At 38.5% G+C, this 18,238-nt stretch overlaps 1 protein-coding gene across 2 annotated transcripts in view; it reads left to right on the top strand.

Moving 5' to 3' along the window:
* The window catches only part of SNX4 (sorting nexin 4), a 65,680-nt gene that overhangs the window by 28,874 nt on the left and 18,568 nt on the right, over positions 1 to 18,238 (top strand). For both annotated transcript variants that reach the window (XM_082392341.1, XM_082392340.1), the window contains exons 7-8: positions 1,812 to 1,884; positions 10,811 to 10,872. In XM_082392341.1, the coding sequence (XP_082248467.1) occupies positions 1,812 to 1,884; positions 10,811 to 10,872 (135 nt within the window). The remainder of the gene's footprint in view (positions 1 to 1,811; positions 1,885 to 10,810; positions 10,873 to 18,238) is intronic.

Genomic DNA, 18,238 nt, shown 5'->3' with positions numbered 1-18,238 from the left:
CTCTAGGTTAAGAACTAAATTATGTCACCCTCCAAAAAAAGCTTTGGAAAACCTAAGCAGCAAAGTTTATGACATTGGTGAATGTACATTCATTAGAGGAGCATGTAGATGAGACAGTTTTTAAATTAATATTTAATATTATTGTTTTGTCAGTTGAATGTTTTTTAATTTAATGAAAAATATTTTGTCAACTGAATGTTTGTCTTCCCTTTTCTGACCTACCAGCTTTTCTAGATTGCTAAATTTTATTTAATATCCATATTATATATAGAATTTTAAATGTGATATGACCAATAACATAAACAAGGCAGTTTTTTGCTCCTAAGTTCTTGTTCAAGTATTTAATTAATGTATAATTAGTAATAGAATTTGTTTGCCTTAAGTTTTAGATAAGAGAATTATATCAGTCATTGTTGTAACAGATTTTTAATATACAGAATCTCTGTTCTAGGTCTATCTGGCCCAATAGATTAATTATTATTCATACCATTACTGAAATAGTTTGTATCACTAAAATACTTTCATTCTGTTCTTTCTTAAAATCTAGAAAACCAGAAAGATTGTTTCAGAGGTTTCAAATGATACCTCTTCATGCATGTTTATTTTTATTCAAACTAGACTGTTAAAAGTAGTGAGGAGGTGGACCTTGAGTCTCTACTTTTTTGTGGCCATATTTGGCTAACATTTAGGAGGCAGACTGAGTGATTGGTAGAATGTATGGGATGAAAGAGAGGAGAAGGAAATACAGGTGGCACCTAGGTTTCATTGTTTAAACTGCTAGGGAATAGAGGAGAGAGATTTGATGGGATAGGGGAAGATAAGTTGAGCTTTGGATATGTAAACAAGTACAAACGTCTGTTAGTTAGCTGGCTTCATAGATAATGGCTTTTAGGTGAGATTTGGGCTGGAGTTATATATTTGGAGTTCAGCAGCATGTAGATCATAATTGTGAAGCTTTGTGAATAAGTCACATAGAGTGTGTAGATTGAAAGATTGGTTGTAAGATGGGTGAGGACCTAGGGCTGAATCCTAAAGAAGCCAGTGCTTGAAGGGCATTTTCCAAAGTGTAATCTGAGGATTGTCAGCATCTGAATCCTGTGAGTGAGTTTGTTATAAATTCAGATTCCTGAGTCCCAGTAGGGCCTCTGTGTACAGTTGTGGTGGTTACTCATGCCCTCTTTGACTTAGAGGCCCTCAGTAGTGTTCTTAGCAAACACTTCAGAAGTCCTTTGCATGCTAAAGTTGGCGGTATAAGAGATGAGTGAAGGGAGTGAGTCCTGCAAAGGAGACTTTAGGAATGACCAGAGAGTAAAAGGAAAATCATGAGAAATTAACACTGATGTCAGGGAAACAAATTTTTGAGGAGGGTGAGGTCAGGTGTTACATTGCTGGAAGAACAGTGGTAATAGAAGTTTCAGGTCTTATGGAGAATGGCAGATATCAGATTATAGAAACAAAGATTACTGAGCAGCATGAAGATTAAGGTTAGAGACAATGAGTTTATGGTTGCACCATAAAATTTTTGCACTATAAACTTTTTCCTGTTTTTCTGTTTTCAAACCAACAAATATTATCTCTATCTCAGTTCCACAGTGTAAATTATGAAGTATGACATCTTTCTTGGCTTTAAAAATACCTGGAGAAAATATGGTTATTTTGTTTTAGAACTTTCTGAGTTTGCATCGGTGTGTAAATGTTTAAGGCTAGCAAATAGTTAAATAGAATCAGTTTTATTATTCTCAGGAACTGCTGTTTTGTCTTTCAGTTTTTGACTTTTCATGAGAAAAATGATGTTTTGTTTCCTGTTTCAGGAGATTTACAGAACTAAAACACTACAGTGATGAACTACAGTCTGTCATCTCACATCTTCTTCGAGTCAGAGCTGTAAGTGGTCCCCAAGAACTTTTTGACAGACATTAAAAAGGAAGTGCTTCTCATTTAATCGTTATGTTTTTAAGTAATGGAAGATATTTATGATGAATAACTGATTTTTATATTCAAATTTGGTGTGTTCATCACCTAAATTGCATTTTTTAAAAAATGTGAAATGTTTTCTGGCATAAATAACTTGAAGAATTTTAGCCTATAGTTTTCTCTGTAGTCTGTATATGGTTGTTTTGACATCTTATCAAAGGGCCTACCATTTCAGTGTTGGAATATAATTAAGTGTGGGATTTTAGATCTACACATAATATCCTATCCTTTCAATGTTTTTTTTTTTTTAAGGTTGCTGAATAGTTAACACTGTGTTAGGCCATTCTGTGTGCTCTTAAATTATACTAAATAAATTTATGTAGGGTAATGGTCTGCTCTGACAAAAGGGACTAGAAGTCTACGAATAATGATTGTACTTAGCTGTACAGTTTGGCTGTAACAGACATGGGAGAAAAATATTTTTGGGTAAATTAATGTAGTACCTGAAAAATGTTGTGTCATCTACTCTGGTCCTTTGGGGTAACCTAGAGGAACCTTAGAACTCTCCTTAAAGGCTTTGAAAGACGCTGGGTTACCAGGTGTAGGATTATATCTTATGCTGATTAGAATCATCTTGAAATGAAATATATTATCTGAGATTTGTTTTAATGAAAGGGTCTACTGGTAAGGAGTGGAGAGTGGGGGCAGTTTTAGATGCAACTAGATTGGCTGTATAATAATTGTTGAAGGTGAGTGTTGGGAAATGGGAGTATATCTTACTATTCTCTGCTTTTTGTATGTTTGAAGATTTTCATAAGTATAAAAAAAAATAGAGCAAGGGAAATAAATCCTTCTGAAGTATCCTCGTATTGGCCCAATCTGTGTAACCATTCAGAATACTATAGGACTTCTTAAAAAAATTGTAAGATACTTTCCAGGAAAAGAAAAGTTACCTGTGAGAATTATTAGGGTAGAGTCAAGAACTGGGTATTGGAAAGGACTTGTGAATTAATGATATAAAATTTCTAGGCCCTGAGCTGCTTTGAAGTTACCTAAACAAATTAGGCAGCAGTTCTTGTGGAAATTGGAGGTGGGGCAGAGACATCCCAGAAGACTGGAAGAACACTTCATACTGCTTTGTCTTCTGTGCCAGAAAACTTGAAGAATCTACTCAAATTAGAAGTCTTATCTGATTATGAAAGCCGTATCCTCCTTAAAGGCCTTCAACCAAAGGGAAGGGGGGCACCCTGTAGAAAGCATCATGTAGCAGGGAGCTTAACAGTTCTGAGAGTCTAGGGCAGGCAGAGGTACACCATTAAGCAGTCACAGGACTAACCCCAGATATTGAGATGTTCTCAAGCAGTCCTTCACGCCCAGAAGAAGCTAAGGGACAAGGCAGAAAAACCATCCAGAATCAGATTTATCGGAAATAGCAGAGATGAGGAGTGAATTGAACAAAGTTTAACAGTTAAACACTCAGAAAATCCATGAAGCATAGGTAGTAAATTTCAGTGAGATCTAAAGGAGGGAGGAAATAATTGTCATTGTTGTGAAACTGTGCTACAGATCATCTAGCCTGCAAGAAGGTATGGGTGATTGCTCTCATAAAGCAAGTAAGAAAATTGTCAAAACTCAAGATAGGATAGTGATTATATCTGATTTTCTGCTGAAAGTATATTTTTGAGTATGATTAATACTTAATAATCTTTAAAGATCATGACAAAATTTAACTGATGTTAAATAAAAATTTTGAGTGTCTCTCAGTTGTTTTTATGTTCCTTTTTTTTTAATTAACTTATTTTATTTTTTTAATTTTATTTATTTTATTTTTGGCTGTGTTGGGTCTTCATTGCTGCATGTGAGCTTTTCTCTAGTTGTGGCGAGCGGGGTCTACTCTTCGTTGTGGTGTGCAGGCTTCTCATTGTGGTGGCTTCTCTTGTTGGGAGCATGGGCTCTAGGCACACGGGCTTCAGTAGTTGTGGCGCGTGGGCTCAGTAGTTGTGGCTTGTGGGCCCTAGAACACAGGCTCAGTAGCTGTGGCGCACGGGCTTAGTTGCTCCGCGGCATGTGGGATCTTCCTGGACCAGGGCTCGAACCCGTGTCTCCTGCATTGGCAGGCGGATTCTTAACCACTGCACCACCAGGGAAGCCCCCTATGTTCCTTTTTATTTTTTGTACATTCCACTTCAGCCCTGTTGTCCTTCTAACTACTTTCAACCATGCCAAGCTTGTTTCTGCCCTAGGGCTTTTATTTGCTCTTTCCTGTGCCTGTACGATTCTTCCCCCATGCCCCACTCTCAAGAACCTCTCTTGACCTGTTCTCTTTTTGTCATTCAGTTATTGGCCCAAATGCCCCCTGAGAGAAATCATCTTTCCTGAGCATCCTATATAAAATACGATGCAGTTTTCTATCATTTCCTGTCATTTTCTGTCATCACTGTTGTCTTTATAGCAACACTGACATTGTATTCTGTACTCATTTGTTAATTATCTCCTCTACTAGTGTATGTGAGCTCCCAAGTGCAGGAGCTTTGTTTTCTCACTGTCAGATCCCTAGAATAATGCCTGATTCAGAGTAGGCACCCACTACATATTCACTGAATGGATGAATAAATGGATGTATGTGCTGACAGTTTTATGTTTAAAAAATCTTAAAGAGCAGTAACATAAATTACTTCTTGAATTTAATTATAACCAGCCAGGGAGAACTGGTTAGTAATGTATATTTGACAAGAAATATGACCTTTAAAGAAAAATGACCTTGTCATCAGAGAGCTTACAATACACAAGTAAGAGAATTCTGGGTATCGATATATTTACCCTAAACTTTATGAAAACAGGCTTCAGAAACTTAATTGACATAAAAGACAGCTTGAGCTCTTCAAAGGAAAGGCAGCACTTGTTCTGTGAGTGAAATTGAAATTCTGACTCTATAAATGAGATAAATGCCAATGGAAAATACAGAATAGCTAAAATCTTGATTGTTCTAAAATTAGGAGAAAGGCTGTTTAGTCATAGACAGTGACATACCAGTTAAAAATGGAAGTTTAGAGCCCAACACTGACAGAAGCCTGCAAACAACACACAAATCACCACAGTGAGGGCTTTTTTGTAACATTCAGAGTGTCAGGAGAAGGCTTAGACACTGTTTGAGACAGATGATGAATTGTTAACAGACGAAGAGAAAGTAGAATTATTTGGCTATCTTTTCTGACAAGGAGAATTCTTTTGAAAGTAGAAAAGGCAAAAAATAAATGACTAACAGGTTAAAGAGTTAATATTTAAGACGTCAAAACAGAACAACCAGAAAGGGCAGGTGGCCTTAGACTGAGAGGAGCTGGATTTAGAACTTGTCTCTGGCATTTACCAGGTCCTTCAGGCAAATCCACTAACCTTTCAGAGTTTGTTTTCTTTGCCAGAAAATGGGAATATCTGCCTGGCACATAGTAGGTATTACATAAATATTTGTTATATGAATGAGTGTGTTATTCATAGAGTTGTGAGACTCAGATGAGATAATCTGTGTTTTGTAAACTAAGACAAAAGGAAAATAATGCTAATCTAATATTTATATACTGTTGTATATCAGCCAAGCATATTGTGTTATTCTTACCTAATTCCGACAGTAGCCCTTTGAAGGTAGGTGCTGTAACTGTCCCCATTTTATAGATTAGGAAGCAGAGGCAAATGAAGTTAAGTAACTTGCCTAATATTATACTATAAATAGATATGATGAAGCCAGAATTTAAACCTTTGTCTGACTCCAGAACCCATGCTCTTGACCACCTACAAATGATATATTGACAGAGGACATGAATTCAGGTAGATTGAGGGAGAAGAGAATTGATTTTCATTGAGTAACCTTGCTTATTGCCAGAAACCTTACAAATGCCATCTTCTTTAATCCTCAGAGTCATATGATGAGGTTCATTTCCACATTTCCAAGAGAATGATATAATACTAAGGCTAAGAGTAGTTTAATAAATTCTCAAAAGTCAAACCCTAAAGTAAGAAGGAGCGGGAATTTTTTTTTTTTTAATATTTATTTATTTTGGCTGCGCCGGGTCTTAGTTGCAGCACCGGATCTTCATTGCGGCATGTGTAATTTTTTGTTGTGGCATGCCGGCTCTTTGTTGTGGCTCATGGGCTTCTTTCTATGTGTGGTCCCTTGGCATGTGGGATCTTAGTTCCCCGACCTGGGATTGAACCACGCCCCCTGCATTGGAAGGCATATTCTTAACCACTGGACCACCAGGGAAGTCCCAGGAGCTGGAATTTGAATTCACATTTGTCTTACTCCAAATCCCTTACTTCCTACAATCATATTTGCTGCCTCTCTAGGGGAAATCAAATTTAAAAGGGAGGGAGGAATGTTTAACTTTGCTAATACTCTAAAAATGTAAATTGAAATTATTGAGGCACTATTTAACATTTAATTTGTAGTCATATATAAAGATGGTAATATCTAGTGTTTGTGAAATATTTGGTGACAGCGGCATTGTGTAAAGTATTACATACAGTTCCTTTGGGAAAGATTTTGGCAGTAGTATCAGGAGTCCTAAATCTCATAATCATTGCCTCCTTAGGAGATAATTCAAAAGAAAAGCTATGTGTCCAGATTTTTAAAATAAGATCATCTAATAGACTGTCCTAAGACTTTGTGTCCTTTTTAACATTTAATCCCCTACTACTTCAGTGAGGATAGAGAAGGCATTCTTACCATAGTTGCAGATGATTCAGAACTGGGGAGGATGATAAGATGAGTCTGTCAGATTTCTTCTGTTGTCATATTATTTGCTAGGTGTCAGTCCTCCCCTGTCAGTTGTCAGATGATCACTTTTCAAAAAGAAAGGCTTGTCAGCAGAATTGAAATTGAGTGGCAGTGTAGACTAAATCATTGTGTATAGCCCCCCTTTACCTGGCACCATGATTCTTGCTTACCAACGACCACTGAATTAATCTGGTTTCAGGTTTTAATAATTCATGATTTATTTACCTGCCATTTTTGTCTTTACTTTTCTCTAGAAATGATCATTTTTGTCTATAGTTTCTGGTTTTTCCTCGCTTCATCTTTTTTCTCACTGCCTGATGATCTAGATACCAATCATCTCATGTTTCGGTTGGCTAGAACAATTTGTTTTCATGAGTAGTTCATGCCAGAAACATTGCTGGTCCAGTAACAACTGCTGAGTGGCTCTTTGTTGCCTCATTCACCAATAGAGTAGTTCCTTGTGTGGGTGCTCACCTTTCTGGAGTATGAGAATTCTTGCCTCTTTATGTCATGTTCTATGGACCAGAGTATTTTCCAGAGCTCTGATTATCATGGTAAAAAGTTCCTTTTGTATCAGCTGCCAGGAGTGATAAAATTTAAAGAAAAAAAAAAACTTTTAAATACCAGGGATTCAGAAACTTTCTTTGAACATTCATTTTGTGTATGCATTTTGTATTTAAGTTGTTCTAGTTTTTATTCTCATGTGGTTATTTAACAAGCTCTTTCCCTCTCTTCTATACTTAATATAATAGGTAGATGATAAAATGCTCAGCTGTCAGGAGGACGTTTGATCTTTAAAAGTACGAGGATGTAGGGATTTCCCTGGCGGTCCAGTGGTTAAGACTCCGCATTTCCACTGCAGGGGGCGGGGTTCGCTCCCTGGTTGGGGAACTAAGATCCTCCATGCCATGCAGCACAGCCAAAAAAAAAAAAGTATGAGGATCTGCAAAAGTCAGTAGTCTAGAGTGACATTTTCCGTTTTATATTCTTTGGAATGCCAGTCCTGTAACATGTTCCCTACTGCAAACCAACTCTCTCTCAGTAGTCCTGATTCATATATAGTGTTAAAGATCAAAAAAGTCCTGCAGAAAAAAAACCTGTTTAAACGTTTTAATCTCAGTATTTCCCAAACTTACTTGACAATGGAACCACTTTAAACAACCAACCAACCTTTGACACTCTATAGGACTCTCAAAAAATAATTGGGAAATAACATCCCAGAGATATTAGTTTAGAGGTCTGTGGACAGCCCTGGAAAGTTTCAAGCCTAATAAAGACTATGAACTTTGTCCTGAAAGTGGAGTCTAGTACAGGGGTCGGCAAACTTTTTCTGAAGGCCAGATAGTAAATATTTTCAGCTGTTTGGGTCATATGGTCCCTGTTGAAGCTATTCAACCCTGCTATGAAAGCAGCCATAGACAGTGCTAATATGAGTGAGTATGACTGTGTTCCAGTAAGACTACAAAAACAAGCTGCAGACCTGTAGTGTGCTGCCCTCTAGTCTAGCAGCTCAAGGAGAGATGGAAAACATTTTATGATCCTCCTACGCCTGCTCCAGGTTTTTACAATGTGGTTCATTCAGTTTAAGCTGAAGTGTTGAAAGGTTTAAGAATTATTGTATGGTTAATGCCTGATTCCTCAAATTACTCATGTTTGAGTAAGGAACTAGAGGGGTTGAATGTAAATTCAGGGTTTACATTTGGAAATTATATACTAGGAATTCTTTTTTAGGGTTTTATGTGGGATTGACTTTTGATCTAGTTCATGTCCATAGCACTTTGGGGGAAAGTATAGGAGATTACTGCATATGGTGTTTTGTTTTGTCTTTTGTAAAATTTGTGTGAATGGCTAGGCAGTAATTTCTTTTTTTTGTAGTTTTTAAAAATATTTATTTTATTTATTTATTTTTAATTTTTGGCTGCGTCGGGTCTTAGTTGCAGCACTTGGGCTCTTTGCTGTGGCGCGTGGGCTTCTCTCTAGTTGTGGTGTGTGGGTTTTTTTTTCCTTTCTCTAGTTGTGGTGCGTGGGCTCTGTAGTTTGCGGCATGCGGGCTCTCTAGTTGAGGCACTTGGGCTCAGTAGTTGTGGCGCATGGGCTTAGTTGCCCCACGGCACATGGGATCTTAGTTCCCCGACCAGGGATAGAACCCATATCCCCTTCATTGGAAGGCAGATTCTTTACCACTGGACCACGAGGGAAGTCTCTAGGCAGTACATATTTTATCTCAGTGACCTAAACTGTAATTCTACTGTTATTAAAACATCTAATCTTAGTTGGTTAGAAGGCATTAACTTGATAAAGTAGCACAGAAGTATATTGCCTGGGAACTTCCCTGGTGGTGCAGGGGTTAAGAATCCTCCTGCCAATGCAGGTGACACAGGTTCAATCCCTGGTCTGGGAAGATCCCACATGAGCAAATAAGCCTGTGCGCCACAACTACTGAGGCTGCGCTCTAGAGCCCGTGAGCCATAACTACTGAGCCCACGTGCCCTAGAACCCACGTGCTGCAACTACTGAAACACACGTGCCTAGAGCCCGTGCTCTGCAACAAGAGAAGCCACTGCAATGAGAAGCCCGCGCACCACAGCGAAGAGTAGCCCTTGCTCGCCGCAACTAGAGAAAGCCCACGTGCAGCAGCAACAAAGACCCAATGCAGCCAAAAACAAAAAAAAAGTATATTGCATGTGTGCAGTGTTTATATATAAAACTGTCAATACAATTGAAAATGTTTATATTCTTTTCCTTGGTAAATTCCCCTTTGGGGACTTCATCTTAAGGAAATAATGTGAAATTTGGAAAAAGCTGTGCTCTCAGAGATGCTTATTTCAACGTTATTTATAATACTGAAAAAATTAGGGATAACTAACTATCTGACAAGGAATACTTATATATTTTATACACCACTAGGTGGAATTTTATGCACCTATTTAAAGTGGTATCAGGGGACTTCCCTGGTGGTCCAGTGGTTAAGACTCTGCACTCCCAATACATGGGGCCTGGGTTTGATCCCTGCTCAGGGAACTAGATCCCACATGCCGCAACTAAAAGATCCTGCATGCTGCAACTAAGACCTGGCGCAGCCAAATAAATAAAATAAAATAAATAAAAATCTTTTTTTAAATGGGGGCACTTCCCTGGTGCTCCAGTGGGTAAGACTCTGTGCTCCCAATGCAGGGGGCCCAGGTTTGATCCGTGGTCGGGGAACTAGATATCCCACATGCATGCCGCAGCTAAGAAGTCCACATGCTGCAACTAAAAAACCCACATGCTGCAACTGAGTCCTCATGCCGCAACTAAGAAGCTGCATGTCACAACTAAAAGATCCCGCATGCCTCAACTAAGACCCAGTGCAGCCAAAATAAATAAGTAAATAAATAAATATTAAAAAAAAAAAGTGGTATCTATTAAAAGTAATATTGGGACTTCCCTGGCAGTGCAGTGGTTAAGAATCTGCCTGCCAATTCAATCCCTGGTCTGGGAAGATCCCGCATGAGCAACTAAGTGTGTGCACCACAACTACTGAGGCTGCGCTCTAGAGCCCGCGAGCCATAAACTACTGAGCCCACGTGCCCTAGAACCCGTGTGCTGTAACTAATGAAGCACACGTGCCTAGAGCCTGTGCTCTGCAATAAGAGAAGCCACGGCAATGAGAAACCCGCGCACCACAGCAAAGAGTAGCCCCTGCTCGCCACAACTAGAGAAAGCCCACGTGCAGCAACGAAGACCCAACACAGCCGTAGATAGATAGATAGATAGATAGATAGATAGATAGATAGATAGATAGATAGATAAATAAATAAATAAATAAATGTATGTAATAGTAACCTGCTGGTTAAAAATATTAGCACTCTTGGTATAGGAAATTTTAAAACGTTAATTAAAAATAGATATATGTATGAAGAAATATGAAAGCTATTACATAAATATGATAACACTAGGTGTTTTTTCTCCCCATGATGAAACTTTGGGAGATTTAAGCTTCTTTTCCATATTTTTCAGGGTTATTGTGCTAAGCATGTATATATATTTTTTTTTTTTTTTTTTAAATGAGGATAAAATCTTTTTTTTAAGTAATCTTTATGTAACTTTGACTTCATAGCAATTTCTTTCAAATATTTATTCCAGAGAGTAGCAGACCGACTGTATGGTGTATATAAAGTACATGGGAATTATGGGCGAGTTTTCAGGTAAGCATTATGCAAACTTTTATAATAAACAACAACTAGCTCTAATTAGCTTTTTGCCTAAGAACTATAATTCTTGAAAATATATGATTCTGGAAAGCAAAAGATTATTTCTTAAATGATGTCCTATAGTAGTAGTCTTCAAACTTTTCACTGTAAAGCCTTTGTTTAAATAAAGAATAATAAGGAAGCCCAATATATTGAGCAGATAAAAGATAAACTGCTCTGAAGCAGTGAGCGGTGTCTTTTACTTTCTTGGCAGAATGCCCAAGAAGATTCCTTTGGAAATCACTGTCATATAGAGTTAGCGGTTTTCTTTTTCTTTTCTTTCTTTGTGTCACTTTATAATTTCTGAAGGCTTTTGCAAGATGGGTTTTTCAGTCTTGAGGTGATATTAGTGTAAATTAGAATATTTATTTGTGTAGATAACTTGCATATTGGTTATTTTTGAGCTTTTTCTTTTGTGAATTTTTGTGTGTGTTAATTATTTTAGTTGTGACATTTTAGAAGTTAATTATCCAAATCTTCTTGTAAGAAAAATGTCCTTGCTAATGTTCTAAGTCCTTTTGATTGAATTAATCAAAATAATTCATTTAACATATTTGAATAGGTAAAACATTCATATAGCACAAAATTCAACAGGAACAAAAGCTTATATAGTGAAAAGTCTCTTCCCTCCTGCCTGCTAACCACCCCGGTCTCCTCCTCTGAGGCAACTAATAGCAGTTCCTGAGTTACTTGTGTATCCTTCTAGTAACATGTAGCACCATAAATGTATATATTAACACACAAACAAGTGCATTTCTCCCTCCCCCCTTTTAAAAAAAAAATTTATTTTTCGGCTGCATCGGGTCTTAGTTGTGGCACACAGGATCTTTCATTGCGGCGCGTGGGCTTCTCTCTCTAGTTGTGGCACGTGGGCTTCTCTTTATTTGTGGTGCACAGGCTCCAGAGCGTGTGGGCTCTGTAGTTGTGGCACGTGGGCTCAGTAATTGCAGCAGACGGGCTCAGTTGCCCCTCGGCATGTGGGATCTTAGTTCCCTGACCAGGAATCGAGCAGGCATCCCCTGCATTGCAAGACGGATTCTTAACCACTGGACCACCAGGGAAGTCCCCCCACTCCTGCCCCCCGTTTTTTTAAACATGGAGAGGGAGCATATTTTATACATTGCTATGTTCACTTGTTTTACTTTGCTTTTTTTCTACTTAAAAGCAGCTCCCCAATATATATTGCTATCAGTAAATAACTGTATGGGGCTTTTTTTTTTTTTATTTAATTTTTTGGCTGCATTGGATCTTCATTGCTATGTGTGGCCTTCCTCTAGTTGCGGTGAGCTGGGGCCACTCTTCATTGCGGTGCACAGGCTTCTCATTGCGCTGGCTTCTCTTGTTGAGGAGCATGGGCTCTAGGCGTGTGGGCTTCCGTAGTTGCAGCACGTGGGCTCAGTAGTTGTGGCTCGTGGGCTCTAGAGCGCAGGCTCAGTAGTTGTGGCGCATGGGCTTAGTTGTTCCGTGGCATGTGGACCAGGGCTTGAACCCATGTCCCCTGCATTGGCAGGCGGATTCTTAACCACCACACCTCCAGCGAAGCCCTTCTGGTGGTTTTTGATATACAGAAATACTCAATTTGTTAAATTCAGTTAACATGTAAGTGGTTAGATTTTCTCCTTTATAAAGTAATAGCCTCTGACTTTTGTGTATATCTTAATAAGGTCTTCCCCACTATGGATTATAAAAAAATAGATTTTTCATTTCTTCTACATTTTTGTGGTTTCATAAATTTTTGATTCATATTAAATTTATTTGAATGTCAAGTGTGAGATATGGCTACATATTTACTTAATTTGAGTAACAGGTTATCCATATGTCTTGGTTGATCAAATGCAAGATGGGACAGTATCAGCATTATATGATTTTTTTAATGAAGAGAAGCATATTAATATTGTAAACATGTAGACTCTTCATAACTAGGATAGGAGTATATGTCTAAACAGGAATAATGGGAAGAAAGGCAAATCATATTCAAGTCAGCTGCATGATGTGCGACTTACCTGCTTTTAGATCTATGCGTGAGTCAGCCCTGATTTTAAGAATACTAAAACTGGAACTCTAGTTAAGCTTGGGAATATGCTCATATGATAATTAACATAAATCAGACACTCTCAAAAGTAGTACATTTATTGTAAATAATAAATGGACTTGTGTTAATTTGAGAGGCAAGTGGATAAAAGGTCACTTGGCTGAATCAAATTATAAAAAAAATTATTTGCATTAATGTCTCATGATAAATATTATACAGATTCGCCTTTGTGCTAACTCAGTAAATTAACAGAAAGCCATTTTACATCTAAAATACTTCATAAAAAGTGAGCCAAGGAGACCACAGGTGGTTGAGGTAATTTAAGCAGGTGATCAAGAGCCTGAACCAGAGCAATTGCCAGTAGGGACTATTAAGGAGACATAAATGACAAGATTTATCAATTGATTCTTTCAGTCATTCAGCACACATTTGCTGAACTCCTGCTACCGTGGTAGGTGCTAAAGATACCAAAATTTAATTTGCAGGCAGCTGAATGATTAGGAGGATTGTGATAGAGAATGTAGGAAATATAACAGGTTTGAGGAATGAATTAAAGGGTTCTGTTCTGAATAGATTGCATTTGATTTAAAGATTTCTATTAAGCAATTGGAAATTTGGATCTGCAGTGTGAGAGGCTGGTGAGAATATGAGTTGTATATAAAAGTTACATCCTAATAGAATGATATTTAATGTAGGGTTAAGGTGATAATGTTAGAGGGTTAGGGTAAGTCTGTGAGAGACTCAAGGGCGGAACCTTGGGGAATATCTGTGTTCAGGGGTCAGGCAAAGAAAAAGAATGTGAGGGAGACATTGGGAAATTGATGAGGAGTGTGCAGTGTCAAGCAAGTGAAGGGAGCACTTCAAGAAGTTGGAGTTATACTGTAGAGGAATTGAATTTAGTCGAAAAGAGGGGAAATGGGTGGGTAAATCTTCGGTGTTAATTTGGAGAGCAGTTTGGTTTGAGTGATATAATGCTGTGGTCCTAGGAATGACAGGAAAGGGTTAAGGAAGGAAAGACAGCAAGTTACTGATAAGTCTGTTAAGAAAAGTCTCTGAGGTTATTCTTGAAGGGGTATAGGGCCTCTTTGTGGTGGTGGTGGTTGTTTTTTGCAGGGGGAGCAAGGGTAGGAGGGTGGATGGAAGAGAAGATAGAGAGGAAGGCACAGAGCTGTCTTAAAGGAGAGGAGCAGTATGTGGCAGGAGGCCGCTTTAGCTGGCCCCTGTCTTAGTAAAGCAGGTGTCTCTGCTGAGAACAGGTGGGGTGATTCTGTGGTTAGGAAGCTTGAGGGGAGTGATATAGGGCAGTCTGTCTCAAACTAATGGAGAGGAGAGTTCTTAAACTGATCCTACTGCATACCCTCCTTTATCTCCCCTTACCAGCTCCGTGGGGGATTGGCTGGAAGCAGCTGTGGCAAGTGCAGAATATCTTTGAAGACTTGAGTTCTGTCAGTTTATTCAAATTTTACATTTTACTCTGTAGAGCATCCATGGTTATTTAAGTATATATATAACTTTCCCTGCCTCAAACTTAAAATTCGTTCTTCAGAAAAACTGTGCCATGCTTAGATGGCTTCAGATATCCAAGATGAAGTATCCCAGTTTGAGAAGCACTGATGAAGGTATCATTTAGGAAAGTGGGAAAGGATTGCTGAGCAGTACCAATTGGTAATGAGTGTTTTTTATCTTTTCTTTTTGTTTCCTTTTTATTTTTTCATTACTCTTATGGTCAGTGGCACTACACTGACCATAAGAGTAATGAAAAAATCCAGGGAATTCCCTGGTGGTCCAGTGGTTAGGACTCACATTTTCACTGCCGGGGCCTGGGGATTAAGATCCCACAAGCGTCGCGGCGCAGCCAAAAAAAAAGAGTAATGAAAAAATCCAGAGCTTGAGGGTCACATAATTGGAAAAAAGTTTAATGTGTTTCTGTTCTTTGGTTTGAAATTTGAGAGGGGAAGAAATATAAAGCTGATTTCATCAGCTTTGTCTCTTAATTTAAATGTTTTCTATATATATCAAATAACTGTAAAATTATGCCTTTTTGCTAAATTAGAGATTGAAGTGAGAAAATGGATTAAGAAAAAAGATTGAGCTATGAGTGGAAAAGGACTGTCAAAGAGGGAAGGAAAGGTGACAAGACTTAAACTTACTTGTAAGTAAGAAATGAGCAGGAATTAGATGCACAGAGAAGAAACAGGGAAGATTTTTGTGATATGTTCATGTTGCATGTTGCTGGGTTTTTTTGTTTTTGTTGTTTTTTAAAGTATAGGAGTTCATTTTGTGCTCTTCTTGAGTTCCTAGGCTTTTTGCAGCTTCCTCCTGGATATAGCACCTGATTCAATTTAGGACAGGCCAAAGGGTCATTCCATGTACGTGCTTATAGGACTTGTCCATATGTTCACTAGTTTCAGGAACTTTTGAGATCTGCCTGTCAAGAATTAGACCAAACACTGTTGACATGAAACAAATAGACTGCCAGATATTTCTCCAGCAAAGATTAGCAAAGAATTGCAGTTTCAGGCTGCAACGATGGCAAGGCTCATGCAAGTTCCCACAGGGCAAGGGAAGGAGAAGGCTTTTATAGAAAGGAAAAGGAAGTTGGGAGGGCTAGAGTAAACAAAGAGTCTCCGTGGCTTTTCATTGGCTGAGACCTGGCCAGGAAAGAAGAGGAATCTTTCTTCTTCTTCTAGGGCTCTGCTGTGGACACAGGGCATGAGAGCTCCCCCTTTTGGTCTTCCAACTCTATTTAATTGAGGTTTCTATTTATTTTTTACAATACATAGGTGGGATTCACTCTGCAAAAGACTTAGAAAAAAGAGAGTTTTAAGTGCCAGTAACTAAGTTTTTGAAGCTAATGAAAGCTGTCAGGAGCTAATAGCCTAAAATGTTATATTCTGTTAATTGAACATTTTAAAATACTCATCTTAATTCATAGATTGTGAATCCATATAGAAGCAACCAAGGAAACACAGCTTTCCCAGATTCAGTTGGTATAATTCCTTTCAAGGGATTCCAGGAAACTGCAAAAGCAAATTTCTTTCAAAGAGTCATGTGTAAACATGATCAGGGATATGCAAACCTTGTCATATACCTCAGAGCTCAAAGATGCACAGGATGTATTTTGTTGAAGGATTCTATAATTTATTTTTTATTTTTTGGTCATATGGTTGACGAGTGGCGGTGAAGAGCTCTTTTTTTTTTTTTCTTTTGGCCGTAACATGCAGCTTGTGGGATCTTAGTTCCGTGACCAGGGACCGAACCCGTGTACCCTGCAGTAGAAGCGCGGAACCCTAACCACTAGACCGCCAGGGAATTCCCTAAAGAGCTCTTTTGATTAAGAAAGCCAAAAAAAGGAAGTGAAGGTTGGGATTAGTGAGCAGAACACTCTGATGGCAGTTGATTCTAATCTCAGCTCTGCCTCTCATTGGATGCCTGACTTTTGAGTAAACCATGTTAGATCTCTGAGCCCGATTTTAAATATCTGTTCAATTGTGGGGTTAAATGGGGAGAGTGATTTCCAAACCCTTTTTTAGCATGGAACTTTGTTTAAATGAAATGATATACGGAAGTATAAACAAATAAAACTTATTACTATAGACCTGCTTGGGGCTGGAGACTTTCCCTCCCATGCCTCTATCCCTGATGAACACCAGATTGGGCAGCTAAATTTAGTTCTGTACCTCTATTTTTGTTGTAATAATATTTTTATTCCTTTCCAGAGTCTTGACCCTTGGGCATTCTTGGAGTTCTTTCCTTTCTTTCTTAATGGAACTGTAAAATACTAGAGCAGGAGGGACCTTTGTGGTTTTATAGTTAAGATTCCTTAAGCTAGGAGATAAGGATGGACTTCAGGTTCTCTGAAGTCTCTGAAATATTTATAGTTATTATGAAATATTAACTATATTCCCTGTGCTGTACAATGTATCCTTATAGCTTGTTTATTTTACACATAATAGTTTGTACCTCTTAATTTCCTATCCCTATCTTGCCCCTCCCTCCTCCCCTCTTCCCACTGGTAACCACTTATTTGTTCTCTATATCTGTGAGTCTGTTTCTTTTTATTATATTCACTAGTTTGTTTTTTTTAGATTCCATGTATAAGTGATAACATACAGTTCTCTGTCTGATTTATTTCACTAAGCATAATCCTCTGTCTGATTTATTTCACTAAGCATAATACCCTCCAAGTCCATCCATGTTGTTGCAGATGGCAAAATTTCATTCTTTTTTGTGGCTGAGTAATATTTCATTTTGTGTGTGTGTGTGTGTGTGTGTGTGTGTGTGTGTGTGTGTTTCTGTATATACACACACATATATATACCACACTTCTTTATCCATTCGCCTGTTGACGTCTGTTAGGTTTCTTCCATATATTGGAAATTGTAAATAATGCTGCTGTGAACATTGGGGTGCATGTATCTTTTCGAGTCAGTGTTTTCATTTTCTTCATATTTATAACCCAGGAGTGGAATTGTTAGAGCAGGCAGTTAGCCAGATACGAGCAGAGAAGAGAGGCATGGGTCATATGACAGGAAACCATACATCTTGCAATGACAGGGTCCTAGAGGCAAAGAAAGGTGGGAACCTCTTGTGTCTGAATGCTCATTATACCCTCATTACAATAGAATTAACATTGCAGCCAGAGCAGTACCCATCATGCACCTGACGCCATGGCAGATCCGAGAAGACCAAGGACAAAAACAGCCCCTCCTCTCAGAAAGGTGGAACTTGGATGAAAGCCAGGAAGTTACCCCAGAGTCCCTTCCTTCTTGATGAATATTCCACCCGTTTTCACACCCCATATAACCAGCTTGCCAGAAGGAGCTCGGGGCAGCTGCTCTTCTGAGCTTGCCAGCTCTCCCTCCTGAGAGTATACTGTTGCTCAGTGAATCTTCACTTCGCTTACTTGGCGTCTGTGTCTCGTCTCTGAATTATTTCTGTGACAAAACAAGAACCTACCCTCTGGCAACAGAATTGCTGGATCATATGGTAGTTTTGTTTTTAGTTTTTTGAGGGCTCTCCATACTGTTTTCCACAGTGGCTGCACCAGTTTACATTCCCACCAACAAGTGTACAAGGTTTCCCTTTCTCCACGTCCTTGCCAACATTTGGTGTTTGTGCTCTTTTTGATGATAGCCATTCTGACAGGTGTGAGGTGGTATCTCATTGTGGGTTTTTTTTTTTAATAATCTTTTTTTTAAAAAGTAAATTTATTTATTTATTTTTGGCTGTGTTGGTTCTTTGTTGCTGCGTGCGGGCTTTCTCTAGTTGCGGCGAGTGGGGGCTACT

This window comes from Balaenoptera borealis (genome assembly GCF_965194805.1).
Source record: "Balaenoptera borealis genome assembly, chromosome: 5".
Lineage (NCBI taxonomy): Eukaryota > Metazoa > Chordata > Mammalia > Artiodactyla > Balaenopteridae > Balaenoptera > Balaenoptera borealis.
The sequence above is the reverse complement of the archived record's forward strand: the minus strand, read 5'-3'. Positions and strand labels throughout refer to the sequence as shown.